Below are 24137 nucleotides of genomic sequence, written 5' to 3' on the forward strand. Positions count from 1 at the left end.
CCTCTTTTGCCCATACCGTTACCTCCCCCATCTCCACCCCTCTGGCAACCACCAGCTTGTTCTCCCTTATCTATGAGTTTCTTTGTTTTTATTTTGTTCGTTCATTTGTTTTGTTTTTTAGATTCCATGTATAAGTGTATTTCTCCATCTGACTTATTTCATTTAGCATAATACCCTCTGGAATATCATGGATGTTCCATCCATGTTGTGGCAAATGACAAGATTTTATTCTTTTTTATGGCTGAGTATATTCCACTGTGTATGCATATATATATGTATGTGTGTGTGTGTGTGTGTGTGTGTATATCTATATCTATATATATATATAAAATACACACACACCCCTCCACATCTTCAGGCATTCATCTATCAACAGGCACTTCCATATCTTGGCTGCTACATTGAACACATTGGTGCTTATATCTTTTTGATTAGTGTTTTCATTTTCTTTGGGTAAATACCCAAGAGTGGAATTGCTGCTTAGTATAGTAGTTATATTTTTAATTTTTTGAGGAACCTCGATACCGTTTTCCATAGTGGCTGCACCAGTTTACATTCCCACCAACAGTGCACTAGGGTTCCTTCTTCTCCACACCCTCTCCAACTTTTGCTATTTGTGGTCTTTTTGATGATAGCCATTCTGACAAGTATGAGGTGATCTCTCATGTTGATTTTGATTTGCATTTCTCTGATGATTAGTGATGTTGAGCATCTTTCCGTGTGCCTGCTGGCCTTCTATATGTCTTCTTTGGAGAAATGTCTGTTCAGGACTTCTGTCCATGTTTTGCGTGGGTTGTATGTTTGTTTTGATATTCAGTTGTATGAGCTGTTTATGTATTTTGGATATTAACCCTTTTGGGGTCATATCATTTGCAAATACTCCCATTCAGTAGGTTGTATCTTTGTTTTATCAGTGATTTCCTTAGCTATTCAAAATCTTGTAAGTTTAATTAGGTCTCATTTGGTTTTTTTTGCTTTTGTTTCTTTTGCCTTAGGGGACATATCCAAAAAAATTTGCTATGGTTTATGTCAAAGAGTGTTCTGCCTATGTTTTCTTCTAGGAGTTTTATGGTTTCCAGTCTTTCATTTAAGTCTTTAATCTATCTTGAGTATATTTTTGTATGTGGTATAAGAAAGTGGTCCAGTTTTATTCTTTTGAATGTAACTGTCCAGTGTTTTCAAAACTATTTATTGAGGAGACTTTCTTTCCACACTAGGTATTATTGGCTTCTTTGTCATAAATTAATTAACCAGATACAGGTAGGTTTATTTCTGGGCCCTCTCCTCTGTTCCATTGTCTACCTTTGTGCCAGTACCATACAGTTTTGATTACTATAGCTTTGTAGTATAGTTTGAAATCAGGGAGCATGATGCCTCCAGCTTTGTTGTCCTTTCTCAAGATTGCTTTGGCTATTTGGGGTCCTTTGTTATTCCATAGGTACTTTAGAATTATTTGTATTAGTTCTACAATAAATGCCATGGGTATTTTGATAGGGACTGTACTGAATCTGTAGATTGCTTTGGGTAGTATCATCATTTTAACAAAAATTTTTTTCCAATCCATGAGCACAGTATGTCTTTCCACTTAATCGTGTTGTCTTTAATTTCTTTCATCAATGTTTTATAGTTTTCAGAGTATAGGTCTTTAACCTCCTTGGTTAAATTTATTCCTAGGTATTTTATTCTTTTTGATGCAATTATAAATAGAATTGCCTTCTTAATTTCACTTTCTGATAGTTTATTATTAGTGTACAGAACGGCAACAGATTTCTACATATTTTGTATTCTACAGTTGTACTGAATTCATTTATTCTAATAGGTTTTTAGTGGAGTCTAGGGTTTTCTATACATAGTGTCATATCATCTGCAAATAGTGACAGTTTTATTTTTTCTCTTCCAGTTTGTATGGTTTTTGTATCTTTTTCTGGTGTGATTGCTGTGGCTGGGACTTCCCATACTATGTTGAATAGAAGTGGTGATGGTGGGCATCCTTGTCTTTTGCCTGATCTGAAAGGAAAATCTTTCAGCTCTTCACCATTGAGTATGATGTTAGCTGTGGGTTTGTCATATATATATTAAGGTATGTTCCCTCCATACCTGCCTTATTAAGAGTTTCCATTGTAACTGGATGTTGAATTTTGTCAAAAGTTTCTTCTAGATCTATTGGGGTGATCATATGATTTTTATTCTTCATTTTGTGAATGTGCTGTATCATGTTCATTGATGTGTGAATATTGAATCAAACTTGTGTCCCTGGAATTAATCTCACTTGATTATGGTGTATGATGCTTTTAATGTATTGTTGAATTCAGTTTGCTAATATTTTGTTGAGGATTTTTGCATCTATGTTCATCATTGATATTGGCCTGATGAATATCAGTTTTCTGTTTTTGTAGTGTTGTTATATGGTTTTGGTATCACAGTGATGCTGGCCTCCTACAATGAGTTTGAAGGCATTTTTGCCTTTTCAATTCTTCGGAATAGTTAGAGAAGGGTAGGTATTAAGTCTTATTTAAATGTTTGATAGAATTCACGTGTGAAGCCCTCACATCCTAGACTTTAGTTTGTTGGGAGTTTTTTCATTACTGATTTAATTTCATTACCAGTCATCAGTCTGTTCAAATTTTCTATTCTTTCCTGATTCAGTCTTAGAAGACTTTATGTTTCTAGGAATTTATCCGTTTCTTTTAGGTTGTCCAGTTTGTTGGTGTATAATTATTCACAGTAATCTCTTGTCCATTGTATTTCTGTGGTATTAGTTGTAGTTTCTTTTCTTTCTTTTTATTTATTTGGGCTCTCTTTCTTTTTTACACTATGTGTCTCTCTAAAGGTTTGTGAATTTTTTAAATCTTTTTAAAACCCCAGCTCTTAGTTTCATTGATTGAAAAAGATTTTTTTAAAGTCTCTATTTCATTTATTTTTGCTCTGATTTTCATCATTTCCTTCCTTCAACTAACTTTGTGTTTCTTTTATTCATCTTTTCCTGGTTCCTTTAGGTGTAAAGTTATATTGTTTATTTGAGATTGTTCTTGTTTCTTGAGGTAGGCCTGCATTACTATAAGCATCCCTTCTAAAACTGCTTTCACTGCATACCATAGATTTTGGAACAATTGTCTTTCCATTTTTGTTTGTTTCAGAGTATTTTTTTGATTTCTTCATTGACCCATTGATTGATTAGTAGCTTTTGGTTTAGGCTCCAAAACGTTTGTGTTTTTTTTTCCAGTTTTCTTCTTGTAATTGATTTATAGTTTTATACTGTTTGGGTCAGAAAAGATGCTTGGTGTGATTTCAGTCTTCTTAAATTTATTGAGATTTGTTTTGTGGCCTAACATGAGATCTGTCCTGGAGAATGTTCATGTGTATTTTTAAAGAATGTGTATTCTGCTGTTTGGGGGGTGAAAGGTCTGTATATACCTATTAAGTTTTAGTGGTCTATTGTGTCTTTAAGGCCAGTGTTTCCTTATTGATATTCTGTCTGATATGTCTATTGGTGTAAGTGGAGTGTTAAAGTCTACTATTATCATATTATTGTCAATATCTACCTGTATGTGTGTTAATATTTGCTTTATGTACTTAGGTGCTCCTTTTTTGGGTGCATAGATATTTATAAGTGTTATAGTCTCTTGTTGGATTGATCCCTTTATCTTTATATAATGACATTCTTTGTCTCTTGTTACATTTTTTGTTTTAAAGTCTATTTTGTCTGATATGCATATTGCTACCCTAGCTTACATGGAAAATCTTTTCTATTCTTTCACTTTTAGTCTGTGTGTGTCTTTAGATATGAAGTGAGTCGCTTGAAGGTGACCTATAGATGGGTCTTATTTTTTTTATCCTTTTAGCCACCTGTGTCTTTTGATTATAGCATTTAGTTCATTTTGATTGAAGTGACTGTTGATTAGGTATGTACTTATTGTCATTTTGTTAGTTGTTTTCTGATTGCTTTTGTAGTCCTTTATCGCTTTCTTCTTCTCTGGTTCTTTTCCCTTCTCATTTGATGACTTTCTTTAGTGTTATGTTTGGATTCCTTTCTCTATTTTTTGTGTATCTGTTAGAGGTTTTTGACTTGTGGTTACCATAAGGTTCATATATAACAAACTATGTATATAGTAGTCTATTTTAAGTTGATGGTGTCTTGAGTTCAAATGTGTTCTAAAAGCACAACATTTTATTCTTACCCATGCTTTATACTTTTGATGTCATATTTTATATCTTTTTACTTTGGGTATCATTTAAATAAATATCTTAGATACAGACAATTTTACTACTTTTGTCTTTTAATCTTCATACTAGCTATATAGGTGGTTGATCTACTACTACCTTTACTATATATTTTCCTTTACCAGTGAGTTTTTCCTTCATAAATTTCTGGTTTCTAGCTATGGCCTTTTCCATTTAAAGAATTCCCTTTAACATTTCTTATAAGGCCAGTTTTGTGGTGATGAACTACTTTAGCTTTTACTTCTGGGAAACTCTTTATCTTGCCAGGTAGAGTATTCTTGGTTGTAAGTTTTCTCCTTTCTGTACTTTGAATATATCATGCTACTCTCTTCTGGGGCCTATAAAGTTTCTGCTGAAAAGTAGCTGATAGTCTTATGGGGGGGTTCCCTTGTATGTAACTAGTTGCTTTTCTCTTGCTGATTTTAAAATTCCCTCTTTATATTTAAATTTTGACATTTTAATTATAATGTGTCTTGGTGTGGGTCTCTTTGGGTTCATCTTGTTTGGTACTGTCTGTGCTTCCTAGACATGGATGTCTGTTTCCTTCCCCAGATTTGGGAAGTTTTCAGCCATTGTTTTTCCAAATAGGTTTCGTGTCCTTGTCTCTCTTTGCCTTCTGGGGCCCCTGTACTTCAAATGTTAGTATACTTGATGTATACTACTAGCTAGCTCAGACTCCTAGCTCCTCAGAGGGAACCTTCACGGTTGTGATATCCCTCCTGCTTATGGACTGCTGCACTGGGGGTGGGAGTTCTGATTAGACTGCATGTCTGCCCCTCTGCCCGTCCTTCCTGTCTTGATGTGGCCTTTTCTTTATAGCATTGGTTGTAGAAAGTCTGTTCTGCTAATCTTCAAGTCATTCTCAGAGATAGTCATTCTATATGTAGTTGTAGTTTTGATGTTTCATGGGAGGGGTGAGCTCAGGATCTTCCTACTCTGCTATCTTGATCTGGACCCTCAGAAGAAGGCCTATGATGGTAATCTCTTGTTGCTTTCCCTGTTTCTAGTCATTCCATATTTAGTTAAATGTATTCTTTGTAACTGTAGTATTTAACATGCTTCCAGAATTCTCTAAAAATTCTTGTCTAACCAATTTTTAAATTTTATTCAAATATTTTCTACTGTATATTTTTTGTATAAGAAAAACTAGACTATTTGCCTATTCCTGAATATATCTTGAGCCTTTTCAACATTTTTTTATCTAAAACAATTTCCTATATCCTTATTTGCTACAATAATGTTAATTATTTGGGGACTACTTCAAGTGGGTTCTTTTTTGGTAGCCTCATAAACTTCAGTCTGAATTATTTTGCTCTTATGCATGGTCCTTGGCGTTATGTGCCTATAAAAATTTTGTGCTCATAAAGTTGTTGATGCTCATGTTTGGTCTTTCTATCTAGTTTGTAAACTATTTTTTCCTCTAATTTTTTCTCCTAGCATGTAAAAGTCACATCTGGCAGAGATCTTCAGCAAATCATCTTAGAGCAATGCTACAATTTTGTTTGTGTGAATGTAAGTAGTTAATACAAATGATTGAAAGCACTTGAGGATTTGTATAAATGTAATGTTTGACAAGTAGTTAGTTTTCTTGTTTCTTAAGTATTTGAATTTAAGATTTTGATAGGTGAGTTGTGTTATTGAATATGCATTTAGAAATGTTATTTTTGTCTTTTGAAATAGGGAAATAACATTTTCTAACAATCTAGTTCATATAATGAGAAGAGGGTGATATTTCTTTAGATGGTATTTTCAAATTTCTGGTAAAAAGTAGATAAGATAGGTTTGAATTGATTTAAAAAATTTTAATAGCTATAATGTTATGGGTATCCTTTAACATTGAAAATTTAAAATTAAGCTTGATAGATATTTTGAACGTTTAAAAGCTCTCCATTTTTTTCCTTCAATGAACTCTTAAGTCATTTAAGAACTTCTTTTATTTTTCTGGTCTTTCAGGTTATGACCTCTGATTTTGAAGAAACCCAGAAATTACTGAATATGCTTGAAGAGAGTAATCTTTCCATTTTATATCCTGTTGTTGTTATTTCAGTAAGTGAATTAATGCAGACTTTTCAAACTTAGGCTTTGTTCCTTGAAATTCAACTTTTCTTCTTAACAAAATTTCATCCAACTGAAGAAATCCATCTAAACCCAAACGGTGGGTTCTTGAATGCACTTTCTTGCTTTGAGTAATCTGACTGCAGGTCCTTATTATTTCAGTTATTTGGTTGAACTGATAGGTTTTCACCATAGCAAAAATTGCATGTCTTTTCCTTCATTAGAATTTCAGAGGTTATTGCTGAGTTGACTTGTTGTTTGGATAATGTGAAAGAGCTTAATTTTAGTGTACTACCAGAATGCCTTTAGAGAAGAAATCTCAAAGTTAAAAAACTGAGGGGCACAAATCAGATGGAAGAAAATACTCTTAGGTTGTTTCATCTTCTCTGTTCCATGGACAGCAAAAGTAGAATGAACAACAGATAAAAGAGAAGTCCTAGAAAAATGGCCCATGAAAGTTTTGGAGAGATCTTTTCTGTGAAAGCCTAAAAGTGTATGTTTAGTACAGAATTTACTTGATTGGCCTTTTAAACTGTGCAGCAGAGGGGCATTTCAGAGGGCAAAACCAGGAAGTAACAAAGTCAGAGCCTAGGACTGACAAACTAGCTGAGAAGAATCTGTTGTCAGCAGCATTTTGCTGTGGGAAGGCTTTCCAAACATGAAATTCTCAAAACAATTGCTTTGCAATTGTTGAATTCATAAAGCTCAGGCCTGTGCCATAGTGTGGGAATTAAATTCTTGTTAGGTGAGATTATTAATACAGAATAAAGAAAATTTGCACTAAAAATAAGTAGCTCTAGACTGAGCCATGCAAGTAGAAACAGATTAGCAATTGGGGGAAGTTTGATGATTTCACCTGCCTATTGTATTTGATTTTATGCCCTAGAGATGAGTTCCATGATTGCTGCTGATCATGGGTTCCGAATGCTGAAGGGCTCTAAGTCTCCACAGGTTGGAGATAAATTCAGAGTTCTGTTTGGCTCCCTATTCATCGCTCCACATTAACTTGCTTAGAAATCTCATTCACACCATGTCCCCAGATACTCTTCTGAAGAGGCAGAAGAGTACTGTAAAGAGAGCAAAGGCTTTGAATTCAGGATACCTTGGTTGCTTGGTCAAGTTACTTAACTTTTCTGAGGCTTGCTTTCCTCCTTTTAGAAATGAGGCTAGTAGCCCTACTTCTTAAATCACTGTCAGGATTAAAATGATTGAATGTAAAATGTAGTTGATACTATAGTGCCGGGCCCTTGGCAGCCTGCAATGTTAGTTTCATTTAATAGTCTAGCTCCTGCTCGTTCCAATTTGGATGAGATGAACCACAGCTTACTGATGCTGCTGTAATCTGATTCCTGAGCTTCAGTCCTACATTGTTCAGCATTTTATCAGGTACTTCCATTTGAGTACTTGACTATCTTCTCACACCTAGCATGTCAGATCTCTCCCAGAAGCACATTCCCCATCAATTGACTTCTCTTGGTGGCAGTATAGTTGTGGCAGGCATGCAGGTGGGAATCTGTGTCATCAATGAATTTTCCTTCTACCCCTTTCCTTTGCTTCTCTTCACCAAATACATACATACACACACACACACACACACACACACACACACACACAGCATTTTTAAACTGTTAGTTCTTGTAGTTTATTGTTACTACTGTATCTCAAGTTCAGTCCTTTGCATTGCTTCCATAAATATTTGAATTTAGTTTTCTGTTGACTTCTGTAGAGTTCCATTTCACATATCCTAGTAAATGCCAGATTTTCATTCTTCTTTTTGGCTACCTAGTGTTCTGTATTAAACTAAGGGAAAAGATGGACAATCCTCTAGTTAGGAAGGAAGTGTCTACGAGAACTAGTTTTAGAATAGTATTATTATAAGTCAGTATACGCTAAGTCAATATGCTATAAAAACTGTAAAACGTTCACTTTAAACTGGAGAGTTGTCACTCTGTAGTTAATACTTGTCTACCTGTTATTTTGAATCAGTGTGGTGATTATTAGGGTTATTATTAAACTTAATAGGAAAATGTCTCTAGAACATATCTGGAATCTGTATCCTTGGGGTGGAACAAATCACTGGAAAGGTAAAGAATACTGCCTTGTTGGATTGAGAGTCAAGTAAATTGTCTCTGGATTTTTAAATTGTCCTGTAAATGATTGTGTAAAGGCTTCATCTTTTTTTTCCTTCTGATGCTACTTTACCCCCCAAATTGCCAAAAGGCCATTTCAGTTTCCCTGTGACTTAAAATTTGGCAGAAACATTCAAATATTCCCCAAATAAATAGTTGTGTGGAAAATATAGTGTAGAATAAAAGACTTAAAGTTGAGTCTAGATAGCTGGGGACACATTTTTTACATTAGTTAAGTGGGAACAATGCATACACATATAGTGTGTGGATATGAAGGTATGAATACATATGTAGACATATATACATATATATGTAATTGAAAAGATATTATGTGAATCAGATAGCTCAGAGGCTATGGTGTGTTTACTTTGCTTCTGTCTGAATTCTCTAGAAGATTAAGCCAAGACAAAAAGGACCCTGCCATGGGGGATTTTTTTTTTTTTTTTAAATGCCCTGGGCTGCCTGCAGGATCTTAGTTCCCCAACCAGGGACCAAACCCATACTCTCTGCAGAGGAAGCGTGGAGTCTTAACCACTGGGCTGCCAAGGAAGTCCCGTGGCTAGCTTTTTGAGAGGAGGGAAGATGTCCATTTTGCTCATCAGTGTAAACCCTTCATGCCTGGCCTAGGACCTGGCATATACATATATGTGAAACGAACACATACATGTTCCAGTTCTAACTGCTTATTCTGATACATCTTCCCCGCCAACTCCACACAAGCATTTTTATAGGAGTGAAGAGATTGAAATGAATATCAATTGAAGTCTGAAAAGAATTCACAAAAAATGAAAATGTAGCCTTCAGATGTGGGTATACTAAAGGTGGGAAGAGGCTGTGCTCTGAGGGTGATGGGGGCATTCGTAGGCCAGTGAAGTGTGAGAACCTCAAGTGTTGTGTGTGTATGTGTGTTTTGTATCACCTGGCAAAGTTGCTTATCTCATCCCTGTCACCTGCCCCCCCTGGATCTCTATATGTTCTGGTAGAATAAAGTGTTTTGTCTCTGTTGGCTCAATTGGGTAAGCCTCTTGTAGCCTCCCTTGGGCCTTTTTAAGCACTTTTAAATTCTGAGAAGAGTCTGTTCATTTGCTTCCCTCAACAGGTAGATTTTATTCATCAGAAAATAAATCCAAAGTGACATCCGAGTCATAGAAAAGTATCTCCATTTTTATTTTGGGATTATGTGATCCAATAGTTATTGAATGCATGTATTGTAAATGTTTACGGGCCTATTTTTTCTTGGCTGACATGTAGTACAGTGGTCCTTTTTCCTATGCTATGGTTTATCAACTTTGATTTTCAGTCCATCTGAAGAGAGGAAGGCTTGGTAGGAATCAGTCAGATGAAAAGGAAAATTGTGGTTGAGTAGGTGTTTGTGAGGGTTTTTTCAACTCAGGGTATTTAGTTAAGGCTCTCATTTGCAGTGTCATCATGTTTTACTGTACAAGGGCAAATATTCAGAAGAAATGGGACTGAAAGTCAGTTTAGCTGGGGCATTTGTTTGACGAAAACATTAGATCATGTTCTCAGTGCTAAAAAATTAATGTCAGGACTACAGTATTGATGAAGCCCACATATCTCTCCTATTATATTCTTATGTAGATACAGAAAAATATTTTGGAATACCCTGGTTAGCTGTCATTCAGTAGTCATTCAGAAGGTATGTGTGACTTTCAACTTAATTCTGGAGTATTTACACCTTGGAAGGAGCTAACTACTGAAGGAATGGACGGTTAATGGTGCTGGGTTCTAGGTATTTAGGATACTTAGGTTTTAGTTCGGATTCTGTAGGATTCTTCGTTGTTCGAAGATCAGAGATCAGCTTCTCCCTGGATTTTATGAAAGCAAAATGGGTTAGGAAATACTTAATGTAGGAGGTTTTTGTTATCTAAGATAAACTGGCATAGGTAGAGGCCACTGCTTTAAGATCCACGTAGAGAAAGGAACAAACTTTTAGCATGAAAAGTAGGACAAATAATTGGGATTTTATTTTAGAAGAGCTAAGATATTTGTTAAAATAATTTTATCTTCTATTTTTAAAATTTAGGTTATGTTTGCAAAAATAAACTTTTTTGAATGCTCTTGTAGACATTTATGTGATAATATGTTGTGACATGCTTCATTTCAAGTGGTCATTTTTGCGAAAATATTTTTGGTTATTTTTAGTTTTGTAAGAAATATTCTTTATTACTTCATTCAAAATACCCTTTTGGACCATCTGTTTGGTCATCATTCTTATATTCTTTTTACGTATTTTAAGTAGTCTAATTTTGCCTGCTTCTTAATTCTTGATGATGTTGAATATGATTTAAGGAATTTATCAGTGTTAATTTGATCAACTTAAAAAATCTTCTGGTTTGGTAGGTATAACTTAATTGTAGTTATAATGAGTTATCAGAACTTTCCAAATTTCTGTAGTCAGCTGGAGACTGACGGATGATAAAATAGGTGCCAGCATTAAAGTGAGGAGAGATAGTTGGGTGGGGTCACTTTTTAAGTATTCTGTTTCTCAGTGCATCTGTGTGGCTTAGGATGACATTTGTTATTATATGCAATCTTTCAACTGTGAGCCTTTGGGAACACATATTTGGATAGCAATCACACCTCGTACTAGACTAGTCTCTACTTGAAAGAAAAAAAGCCTTTTTAAAACTAGAAGCTGGTTGGCTTGAAGGAATTTTAAAAATTTAGATCACTTTCTGTGTTTTTTTTAACAAGAAAAACCTTATAAACATTAAAAGCCCGTGCTTTCTTTCGTAAAGTTGTGTAGGAATTATGTTTAAGAATCCTTTTCAGGTGTGATTTTTGATGCTGTTTAGTCTATCACGTAAGTTATCAAGGAGCCAAGTTTTTATCCCGAGTTGACTGAAGTTTTTGTTAGCCTCTCTTTCTTGTGGTTACCAGGGGGTGTATAGTACTGCTAGCACCTTTTCCAGATTGCAGCTGTCAAGAGGGTCATCTGAAAGCTCTTTTGGAATCATCTGATACAATAACTATCAACATGGGACATGTTCAGTTTTCTATTTTCTACTATTTTCTATTATTTGTTTTTTTCACTACTTAAGTAATGATAAACAAATATTTTTGTTCACTACTTAAGTAATGATAAACAAATATTTAGAAAAAACAATATTTTAGATCTATTAGAATAGTAAAAGGTAAATTCATAAAGTTTCTGATATAAAAATCACTCCAAAAAAACCCCATAGGCTTCTATTTAAATTGTACAAGACACAAAAGTGTTGAGTCTGAATCGTAGGTTGTCTTTGCTTGGAAATTAATGATCAGAGAGGTGTTTTTTCCCCGGTAATGGAGCAGATTTTCAGAAGGCAAAGCTAAGTGTAGCTGTTTTCCATCCAAGTTTACGTAAAATCAAATGTAAAACTGTCAAAAAATACTTTCCAGGTCCAGAAAATAAAATAGAGATTCTACTTTTTTTGGATCTGGCAAGATTGCCACAAAATATTCTGTAGTACTACTATCAGATGAGATAATGGTCAGTATATTCTTATTTATTCAGTGAGCATAGCTGGTTCATATAATAGGCACCAAAAGTTTAATTTTTAAAAGCAGAAAGAAATTGGCCACAAATTTAAGTGGAAGTTAAACACTGAGAAATGAAGCAGATTCTTTCATTTTACTTGATAAAATAGTTTATCACTTTCCACAGCAAAATAATTTTACAGTAATTATCTGGATAATTATCCAAGAGCTCTAATTTCCCCTGACAATGTAGACAATAATTTTATTGGTGCTTTAGGAGAGATAGGAATCTTTCCATGAATTTACTTAAGCAAAAAACATAAATTCCCATATGGAATTTTAATGCTTTGAAAAACATAAATAAACCTTCAAAAGTGCCTAATTTAGTTCTAGTTACAGGGAAGAAGTTTATTGACATAATAGATCAGAAAACATGATCTTTAAAATACTTCAAAATGTTTAATATTTGAACATGTCAGCAAAGAAAAAAAATGGAAAACCACCGTCAATTGACACTTGATACATTCACATCTGGGGAAACTGTCACAGAGATGTAAATTGTTTCCAGAAGGTTCCACACTCACCAGTGGCAGAGCCAGGAACAGAATCAATCCAATGTGCAGTTTATCATATACACTTGTTACTCTTATGCTCTCATGAATGTGTTAAATAATAAGATGGAAAGAAATTAAAAATACACATATACATATATATATGTGTTTAAAATTTCCTCCTAATAAAGAACAAATGACAATTGGAAAAACACATTGATTCCTTCTTTTAAGTGCTAATGGTTTCTTTCTTTAGCTTCACAGGGTACCGAGCCTTTATTGAACTTAAGTTATAAAAATCTGTGGTCCTGTTAAATTTCTTAACAGAACCCAGCATATATATTTTTCACTTTAACTTCTTGTTCTATACATTTCATTCTGTTAACCTTATTACTACTGGACTAAGAAAGTGTGTTTTTAAGGCAAAATTTCTTATAAGACCAAAAAAGAGAGCGCTTCCTATCATAATTCTTACTGCTTCCATATTGGGTTTACTCTTTATGGGGCACAGTTTACCTTAGAACAGTATTGGTTTGAACTGCGCAGGTCCACTTATAGGCAGATTTTTTTTAGTAGTAAATACTATAGTACTACAGGATCCTAGTTGGTTGAATCCACGGATGCTGAGGAACTGTGGGATGGAGGAGGAATCGTGTATTCGGAGGGCTGACCGTAAGTTATGTGTGGATTTTCAGCTGTGCAAAGTGTTGGTCCCCCTAACCCCCCATATTGTTCAAGGGTCAACTATGAATGTTTCAGGTCCTAGTTTATTTACTTTTATTTTTGAATGGATATTTTGTGTGTGTGTGTGTGTGTGTGTGTGTGTGTGGTGTGTGTGTGTTTCATAGCCAATGAATGACCAAGGGATTAGGCCCCATTCCCTCTTCTATTCCTATCTCAACCATGTTGCTATTGTAGCCTTATGGATACCTTGATTTTTCCCTTAGAAAATTATAACTTTATTATATGTTAAACGTCTGTGATGTCATCACTTAAGATACTTTAAAGTTCTCTCCTTCATGTTTGTACACAGCTTCAGTGGCAGAAATACAATCACTTCCACAAAATTCTACAAATGTTTTCATTTGTTTTCTTCTCATATAGTAAGTCTCAGGTATTTCCTACCTAAATCAGTAATAAAATCTAAGTAAATATTGGTTTAAAATACCTTTAGAACCTTTTTGCCCTTTCAGTCACTAAGGGATTCATATCTAACACAAAGATGAGGAATGATGAAGTCATTCTTGTAGGTGGTGTTGAGTAGAAAGAATTGACTGTTTTTTTAAGTTTTAGGAGATCTTTGCTTCCGGCTAAATGGTTACTAGAAAGTTTGTGTTGTGGGATATAGAAATTCCCTAAGATTATTTGTGATGGACATGTAACTGATGATGTGTAAAGAACTGATTCTCATAGGACATACCTTCTGGTGGTCTTTCTTTTAATGAATAAAGGTTATTTATTTTCAGATAGAATGATGTTCTAATGGATGTACAAATAGGATGAATTCCAGAGAACTTTTTCTCTGTTTTCAGAATAATTTTTTTTTCTTGATTAAGCATGGAGTTTGGAATCACTAATTTTCTATTTTTAGTAGTTTACTAAACTTGGTCAGATGAGCAAAGTTGTTTGTGAATTTATTTGCCAGTGCTGTCCTAGCAAATCAGTTTATAAAATTTAACATGAAATGAATAGGAGGCAAAGTAAATGAAAATAGCCTCCTTTGTTAAGTGGCTTACATGAATTTTAGCCCTAGAAAAGGAAATAAACAATTGGTTTGGTCATTCCGTTTTTAAAAATTATGTCGGGATTTCTTTTACTAGATTTCTTTTGTGCACTGGATTCTGTTTTAAACAGTGGAAATGGCCCTTAGCTTAATTATGTTATGCTATTTCTTTACAAAGATGGGACCAAATATATTTTCAGTACCGTTTATTATTTTAAAATTACATGTTATACTTCTGTAATTTATTAGAAATATATATGTTAATATGAACATAACTAAGCCTGACTTTGTTTATAATATCTAAAAGGATTTTACTTCATGGAGAAAACAAAATTATATTTTTGTAAAGGAGGTGTTGAATAGAAAGAATTGGCTGTTTAACGTTTTAGGAGATCTTTGGCAAGGTAAGGATGTGAACCTGGAGTGGGATTCAAGGTATAGGTACTAGGTGTGTGCAAGTAACACACCTGCTAACATTGTCAAGTTATTTCCTGTCTCTGAACTTTAGGTCAGAATTTTTATCTATAAAAGAGCGGGATGTTCTTGATTGCATCTAAGTAGCTTCTCTTTCTAAAAATATTGTCTATACTACAGTATTTTGTGATGTCTTTTTACTTTTTTATGATCCACGACGGATGTCTTTTACATAAAGATATAGTAGAGCAATTTAGATGATTACAGTCATGTTCAGTATGAGCCAGGTGGTAGGATATTCCTTTTTTGAGCAATTTTTGACACCTTTCTGTACTTTAATCCTTATCACAAGACTCATGGGATTTTTAAAATGGTTTCTCTTGTGTTTACCTCTTTCTTATTTATCTTCCTCTTTCACAGGCTGGGTTTTATTGCGTTAAGTCTAGCTCTTCCCTTTTTGCATTTATCCCTTTTTTTCTCTCTAACAATAATTGAAAGATTAATTTTTCTCCCATCTCCCAAGAAATCTATCCTTCCATGTGTAGCCAGGTCCTACCTTCTGAAAATGATTTATTAATCATTAAAACTCACACCAGTGCTGTCTCTTACTAATTCATCTTAAAGTTACTTTAGGTGCTGTCTAGTTAGCACTTTACAGGGAACTATCCTAGTCTCTTCATTATCTAATTAATTGCTTAATATAAATTCATACAGCATTTACTGAACATCTGTGTGTCAGGTATTTTGACATACATGTAGCTTATTTCATAATGTAATACATTTTTAAACTGCATCTTACTTTAGAAGAATGAGGCATTTCCATATGTGCTAATTTTCCAGATTTTCATACCTTGATCTGAAGTAAGGAAATAATTTTATTTAGCTAATTTTGTTTTTGTAAATGAAGATTCTTAATAATATGAGCTTAATTAAAAGATGAGAAGTGACGCAGTGGTTGGGAGGTCACAGGACTCTGGTCACTATCTGTCCCTTCTTTCCACCACCCCAAGGTAAGAACTGTAATTAGGTCTGTTTGAGAAAGGGGCAGTTTAGCCTGGAATAGAATAGCAAGATAGATCTTCTTAAGTATAAGGGAGAAAGCTGAAATTTGGAAGGCTGAGCGGGGTCTGAGTCTCTGAGGAGTAAGAGGAATAGCATTTCTATTTGGAAAGAGTAGCACATAGGATGGTTAGAACCGGAAAGAGCCAGTGTATCTGAAACAGAGAGAATGAATTACACATTGGGGAGAGTTCAGGTGAGAACTACACAGGTCTAGGTCAAGGTGGGCCTTTGAAGTTTGAACTCTATAAAGGAGTACTGCACAGTAGAAATTGATGTGATCAGCTTTGCATTTTACACATCATTCTGGATGCAACACAGAGAATGGACTAAAGTGATCCAGAGGGATTCCTTGATGCATTTGATTTCATTTAGAGGCTATTGCAGTAGTCTAAGAAATAATGGTGGTGGCTAGGACTAGGGTAGTTTTACGGTGAATGTGCAGAAATGGCTAGAATCAAGATATATTTAAGAGATAGAAGCACTAAGATTTAGTGCTTCATTTAATAAGAGAGAAAGCATAATCTCTGATTTTCTGTTTTGTGAAACTGGGTGCATAATAGCAAAATAGGCAACATTAGAGAAAGATCTTTATGGTTTGTTTCTGAAAGCTGAATAGGCAGATGATTATCGTGAACTTGTTGGCAGAAATAATTAGAAAGATTTCACTCATATCCAAAAGCTTTCTAGGCGTTTGTGTGTTGGTGTTTTATGTGTGTGTGTGTTTGAACAGAAGTTTTTATCCTAAAACCTATACTTGGAAAGGCAAGTTACATGCCTCCAAGGCCTCCTTAATAATTGAATTTTAATAGAATTCCAGGTATAAGCACAATTTAAGATACCTTTCATATTATAATGCTTTTGCCAATTTATATAGTGTTTGTATGATGGATCATGTTTTTTACAAAATTTTCTGTGTACTAATGCTACACATTCTGAGAAAAAACAAAAACAGTAAAACAAATCTTGTCCATGGTTTGAGTCATTAGCAGACAGGAAGATGGTAAGAATATTCCAAGCCTAAGCACTCTTCCCTTAGGATAAAAATCTGTAGCTACTTAAAAATAGATTACTTAGGCAGTTTTCTGGAAACTCAACTTTCTTTTATTGAAGGAATGGAAAGGTGATGGAATTAGTGCAAAAAGCTTCTTGTTCCAAACATCCTTTGGCTTGAACCCTACTTGCAATAAGTTTATACGTGACACTTCTGAAAAGTATAGCATGATTCAGTTTTCCAGGCACCACAGGTTTTATTTTATGGGATTTTGAAGTTTATACTTATTCCACTCAAATGCCAGGATACTTAAATTCACTGGTACCTGCTAAGGTAGAATGCAACAAGTGTTGCCAAGAAAGTCCTAGTGTCAGTAGTGGAAAATTCTTATTTGGGAATGACAGGACTGTTAAGCCTGCCTGTCTCTTCTGAGTGCTCTGAGTATTATACCCATTTCTAGGTCATTTGAGAAAGAACTATAAATGTCTTCTGAAAAAATTCAATGTGTTTATGGTAATAACTGAGTTCTAGGATTTTTGCTCAACCAGTGAAAATGTAACTGATCTTCTGTTTCTTGTTCTTCCCATTTGTAAGAACTGCAACCCTCACGACATTTATAATTCTCAGAACCCCACCCCAACCCCAAATGTGGCCTGCTAATGCATATTATTAGTATAATTATGTTAATGTTGGTAATAACAGACACTCATTGAATGTTTGACATAATGAGTCACTATCCTTTTCTTTTAAAGTAAATAATCCCATTTAATCCTCAGAGCAATCCTAAGAGTTGATTATCATAGATGCTGTTATCCTCAGTTCAAGAATAAGCGCTGTGCTCATTTCACTCTATCACATGACATTGATGAGGGATGACAATACTTGCCCTTTTCAAGTGACAATAGATTGTTAAAGAAGAAAAGGGTCTGAAAAATCGTTTAGTAGAATGCTCTCATTTTACAAGAGATAATTGAGGCCGTTTTCTCTCCCTGGATCTGAGATAAATTTTTTATATTAGGGGTGTCAAATTGTTCTTGTAGAGGGCCAGATAATGCATACTTTAGACTTCATCGACCATGTGGTCTTGGTCGCAACTATTGCACTCTGCTGTAGTGCAAAAGCAGCCATAGACAAGATGTCAAAGAATGTGTGTGGCTGTGTTTCTATAAAACTTCATTCACAGAAAAGAGGCAGGAGGCTGGATTGACTCATGGGCCGTAGGTTCTCGAACCTTGGCTTAAATTTTCAATCCGAAATGATCTATTTGCCACAGTTACTTTGTACCTTTACTAAAATGTCTGTTAGACATTCTTTAATAGACGTATGCTCTCTGGGTCACCAGTCTCATGATTTAAAGTATTGCTTGTGTGCCAATTCCTACATTTTTACATCCAATTTTCATTTTTCCTATGTTTTGACAGGAATGTTTAAGTGTATGAAGTTTAAAAAGTTTGTAATCATCTTCTTCCTTACAAGAACCGTCCCTCCCAAAAGTGTCACTTTTGTTTTCAGTTTTGACCTCATCACAGCCACTATGACAGGTTTTGCTAATTGCAAATCTACTATGTTACTCGCATTGTCAGGAAGGGAAAAATTTTCCTCTACCCCTCTAAGTTCTTTTGGCTGGTCTAATAATTGATACAAGGCAGATTAACAGGAGAAAACAAATTTAATTTTGTATGTGCAAAGGTACCCAAGAGTAATCAAAGCAGCCTGTTGATATACCCTTTTAGACAAAGAAACTTAGGCTTCAGTACTAATTAGTGAAGAAACTAAGCAGAGTGTGTTTACACAGACTTCTCGGCCCTGAATTCCCTGTCTCTGGCCGTAAGAATGTCTGTTTACCTCCTGGTACAGGGAGGGTGGCTTCCACATGGAAACTTATTTCCTGCTTTCGGGGGGACATAAAGGAGGCTCAGAGTGTCCTTGTACCCGCTGTTTCTCAAGTAACTTTAATTCAAAACAATCAGTATGTCAAAGTGGTATATTTGGGGGTGGCCTGCCCTGAACCCTGTCATTATTTAAACCTTCTACACACTCCTCATCCCCTCCTGGACAAAGCTCAGTCAGATCATAAAGCCGTGGGCTGTTCTGGCTCTTGCTTAATTTTATCATCCTTATTCTTCTTTCTTCACTGAGCAATTTGCCCTCTGGTAATACTGAACCACTGTAGTTCTGCACATGTACTGTGTTACCTGACACATCTGTGTTTACTCTGGTGAGTTTTTCTACCTGAGACCCCATTCTTCTAGTGCTTGCTTGCTTGATTCCTATTATCCTTGAAGTATGAGTGGCAATATCTTGTCTTGGAATCCTTCCTTTATATTCGTGTGCTCAGAGTCTTTTACCCTTTTTCAAGACGGCTTGTGTAGGCGTTCAGAAATGTTTATTGACTTCAATTTGCCTTGACATTTTCAGTTACAAGTGTAGGTACATTAAAACAGAATCAGTTATTCTTAGAAATTCAAAGTGTTATAATGGACTTTTGTAGTGGTTTGCCCCAATGCATAGAGTGTCTTTACTTGTGAACTCCAAAAATACCTGTTTTTTAAAAAAAATCAGAAAATGCTGATCTAAATGGCCTGCAGACAACCTTAATAATAATAGCAGTAATACATTTTATCACGTAAGATGAAATTTTGACAAGTCACTAAAATATGTAAAGATTATGTACCAAACTCAGTGAAGAATCACAACCTGTTTTTTGTAACTTCTTCAGTGATTTGTATTCTCTGACAGTTTTTCTCAGAGTTTTCCCATCAGAAAAATAAGTAAATTATTTTAAATACAGAGTTAAATGTTGCAGATAATAGTAGCGAAACAAATCAGTGCTTCATATTGGGATTGCTTTTAACTTTTGGTTCTAAAATTTGTTACAGACGATACAGATGTTACTTTTAATTGTAGTTGTACATAATGCTTCAGATAATTGTATTAATAGCAGAATACAACAGTGGCAGAGTTATGTCCTTATAAGAGAATCAATCTTGTGAAATAATCTGAAAAGTGTTCATTTTATGACTTTTTTACATGTTTTAAAGTAATACTCGGTTTTTCTATTGACTGTTTAAAATATGAAGTTCTCAAGTCCTTCCCATCAGGAAACTTGCACAAGCCTCTTAGATAGCCTCATCCACCAGAGGGCAGACAGCAGAAGCAAGAAGAACTGTTACAATTCTGCAGCCTGTGGAGCGGAAACCACATTCGCAGAAAGATAGACAAATGAAAAGGCAGAGGACTGTGTACCAGATGAAGGGACAAGATAAAATCCCAGAAAAACAACTAAATGAAGTGGAGATAGGCAACCTTCCAGAAAAAGAATTCAGAATAATGATAGTGAAGATGATCCAGGACCTTGGAAAAAGAATGGAGGCAATGATCAAGAAGATACAAGAAATGTTTAACAAAGACCTAGAAGAATTAAAGAACAAACACCTAGAAGAATTAAAGAACAAACAAACAGAGATGAACAATACAATAACTGAAATGAAAACTACACTAGAAGGAATCAAGAGCAGAATAAATGAGGCAGAAGAACGGATAAGTGACCTGGAAGACAGAATGGTGGAATTCACTGCTGCAGAACAGAATAAAGAAAAAAGAATGAAAAGAAATGAAGACAGCCTCTCGGACAACATTAAATGCGCCAACATTCACATTATAGGGGTCCCAGAAGGAAAAGAGAGAAAGGACCCAAGAAAATATGTGAAGAGATTATAGTCGAAAACTTCCCTAACGTGGGAAGGGAAATAGCCACCCAAGTCCAGGAAGTGCAGAGAGTCCCAGGCAGGATAAACCCAAGGAGAAACAGGCTGAGACCCATAGTAATCAAATTGACAAAAATTAAAGACAAAGAAAAATTATTAAAACATGAAGTTCTCATTCCATTACTTTGATCTTTTAAATAAGGATCTGAAAAAAAAAAAAGTATATACAAATGTAACATTTTTACTGGTACTGTAAAACTCATTTACTTTTTAATTCTTTGAATCAATAGAAACATTTAAACATTTTCTATGGTTGATATTTTAATGCAAAGTACTATTTTATTTTATTTACTACCTTTTATTAAATGCCATTATTTCCCAACCTACTAGCTTTGCTGGTATTTTATTTTGTTAAGATTTACAAATGAGTTGTTTGGCATTTGCTCTCAGTTTCCATGATAGCTTAAAACTTAGTTTCTATTGATCAGAATTATGAGTTGAATTTCATGATGGCATTGATTTAAACTTGTTCTAAAACAAAGTGATTTAATATTGAAAGCTTGTTCTTTTTTTCTATTTAGAAGTACAATTTATTAAATTAATTTTCATTAATAAAATCCATGTAATTCATAAGTAGTTGAAGTGAGATGAAGGTTTTTCTGAAGTTTTTGGGGCTTTTTTATCCTTAAGATAAACTCTTACTTTGATTTGCATAGTATTGGCCAGTTTCATCAATTTTTAGATTTCTCTGATATTTCTTTTGAAAAGTGATGTTTTGAAGATGTTGGGCCTCATTCATACAATTTACTTTTCTGTACACATATTTTGATAATTTTGCAGTATCTCTTGTGTGGATTCAAAGAACCTCTGGTCTATCTACCAATTCTTTCTAACTCAATTATTTGATAATTACCAGAACTTTCATTTTGACCATCCTTCCTTCTACTTTGGTGGGCATTAAGCAATGCATTACTTGGATATATACATAAGCTTCACAAATTGACTTTTTTCTTAGTCAAATAAACACAGAGTTTGTTTTCCCTTCTACCACAAATCCTGACTCCCTTCTCAGGCCTTCCTGTGAACATGGACTCTGGAATGAGACGGAAGTGTTAAATGTGGTGTTATGGAACATTCCTGATGTTTTAAAGAATATTGTACGTGATATTAACTATTGTCCTTTAATTAATGTACCTGTCCTCAGTGACAAGTGAGAAAGCACATTTTATAATATAAAAAAGTACTTGGAGTTCATTGGGGACCAGGGGGTATATTAAATGGTTACTAAGACAAATATAAAGCATGTGTAGAACTGAATGTAGAAGACAGGAGGCAGAGAGAAGCCTTTTCCAAACTCTGAGTGCCAGAAACCTCGCCCACCCACAAAGCCATGAAGTTATCCACATGTTAAATGTTTAAGCAGTTTGCTATTTTATAGGAGTGAATTTGCTACCTTAAAAAAAGATGAAATTACATTCTTTTTTTTTGGGGGGGGGGGGGGTAGGAAGAGATCCATATCTTTTTTGTGTATGCCTGGAAAAGAACATTTAGAAATGGCATCCTAACTGGGGAATATTGTTTTTCCTATAATTTACATGTAGTAAATTAGTGAACGGTGCAAAAAGAGACCAAAGAATATGTATTTGGTGTAGCTATAAGCAAATCTGCAGAACCCAGCCTAGATGAAATGTTTTGCTACATTTCAATGGATACAAGTGCTTGTATCCTGTCCAAACTGTTTGTTAAGGCAAAAACATTTACATTTCTTGAGTTATCATGACCATTTTGCAACCTTCTGCTACAGTTGTATAAATCTGTCCTGTTTTTAAAATGAAAGTTGATTGTATTGTACCAACTCAATATTTTCCTGGACCTCATAAGTAGCTGGTGTATTTTAGAATTCAAAATTAGTAGCACAGTGTTATGTATATGCTTAAATTTTACGTTATTGGTATTAGGAAGTACATCTGCTGGAGATTATCTTCCGGTTTTTATGATGTCATCAGGCTTTCTCACACGGTGAAAGAGAATTTTGGGATGCATCCTACTTCTTCATGCTCGAACTTTATCAACCTGATTATATACATTTCATAAGGTCAATATCCGTATCTGTTTCTTTAAAAGTGACATATGTCAACTACAGTGATATTTAGCACATACTAAGTTTTTAGAAAAGCTGCGTTATTCTCCTATGTTCTACTACTCTATGTCTTAAACTTTCCCTATAATTTAAGTACTTGGTTTGGTGGTATGAAAAAATTAATACATAAACCTCTATTAAAAAGAATTAGGAAACCAGAAGGGGGAGCTCTCGTGCCCTGAGATTATAGCAGAGCCCGACAGGAAGAAGAAACACTCCTCTTTCCTGGCGAAGACTCCGTGAATAGAAAGTCAGGGACTCTTTGTTTACTGTAGCCCTCCAACTTCCTTTTCCCCCTCAATAAAAGCCTTCTCCTTTTCTTGCTGTGTGAGAATTTGCACATGGCTCACCATGGTTACAGACACCGAATCACAGTTCTCTGATGATCCCAAATGAATAAACCCGTCTTTGTTTTAGGTCAACAATGGGGTAAATAGGCAGTTTGTAGGTATATAAATAGTTTGCCCAGAGTTCACTTTTACGCACTATTTCCTTAATTTGTGGAATCTACTGTGAACAGAATTGACCTACTGATTTTTTTTGAGTGCCGTTAACATTTTTTCTTTTCAAGGAGCTAGGGTATGTTGAATCTTACAGACCTATAGCTGGAGTGAAAGCCTTCCATTCCTAGTTTAGAATCTCATGACTTGGTGAGAACTTTTAAAATTTATTGTACATGTAGCGTGTCCTTCAGTTCAACCTAGGCGTTCTATGCTACAACATCTGTTTCTGTAAGAAAAATTAGCTTCTATGTCATCAGTAAATAAAGGAGTTAGGTCCATTTAATGTGAATTTGCATCAGCTCGTGTGCAACTTTTCCTAGATAGAAACAGCCAGAAAAACAGGAATAGAATTATAACCTTGGGAGGAAAGAGAAACACCCTCAACTCAGCTGCTGCCCTGGAAGCAGAAGCCTTTGACGTTAAAAAAAAAAATTTTGTCTGATGTATTAGTTTCTAAGAGAAGTGCAGTCAAACATTCCTCTGTGTTTATGGATTTGCATATTGTTTTCTCATAATTCAGTCTTTTTTTTTGCTTTGTGTTTTAAAATCAATGTTCTTAGTAATAAGGTTATGGTTATTATAAGTTTTATTTTTTATTATGTACTGTTTTTCTTTATCTGTATTAATGTTTGTTTTTTTGGTCTTAACCCTATTATATTGCTACAACCTTCATTTTTGGTAGTATTTGCATGGTATGCCTTTTCATACCAGTACATACATAAATATCTAATGAAAACTGTCTTATCCTGTAAAGTACATACTTTCAGGATAGTTTTCATTAGACATTTATATTATAACTAGCATACAGTTAGATTTTCCTTAAAAATCCAATCTGATAAATCTGTCACTTAAGAAAGAGTTAAAAAGTGTTACATTTATCTTTATTATTTTTATCTTTGGGATTCTTTCTACAAGCTTATTTTTTTTGGTTATTGCTGTTGGCCAATTGTTTTGTTTGCTACTTTACTTCCCTCCTATGCTTTGTTGCATTGATACAAATAATCCTTTAGTCCCTCTGCAAGTTTGGAAACTATACAATATAATTGTATATAGCTTTAATTAAATAGCATTACTTTTTTTTTTTTTTTTTTTTTTTGGGGCGTTATGCGGGCCTCTCACTGTTGTGGCCTCTCCCATTTGCGGAGCACAGGCTCCGGACGC

At 34.7% G+C, this 24137-nt stretch overlaps 1 protein-coding gene across 2 annotated transcripts in view; it reads left to right on the plus strand.

Annotated features, from left to right (window-relative positions):
• Positions 1–24137, plus strand: part of CRPPA (CDP-L-ribitol pyrophosphorylase A) — a 327109-nt gene that overhangs the window by 170601 nt on the left and 132371 nt on the right. For both annotated transcript variants that reach the window (XM_007469029.1, XM_007469030.1), the window contains 2 exons: positions 5659–5733; positions 6175–6267. In XM_007469029.1, coding sequence (XP_007469091.1) covers positions 5659–5733; positions 6175–6267 — 168 coding nt within the window. The remainder of the gene's footprint in view (positions 1–5658; positions 5734–6174; positions 6268–24137) is intronic.

The sequence above is a fragment of the Lipotes vexillifer genome, unplaced genomic scaffold (genome assembly GCF_000442215.2).
Source record: "Lipotes vexillifer unplaced genomic scaffold, Lipotes_vexillifer_v1.1 scaffold623, whole genome shotgun sequence".
NCBI classification, from domain to species: Eukaryota; Metazoa; Chordata; class Mammalia; order Artiodactyla; family Lipotidae; genus Lipotes; species Lipotes vexillifer.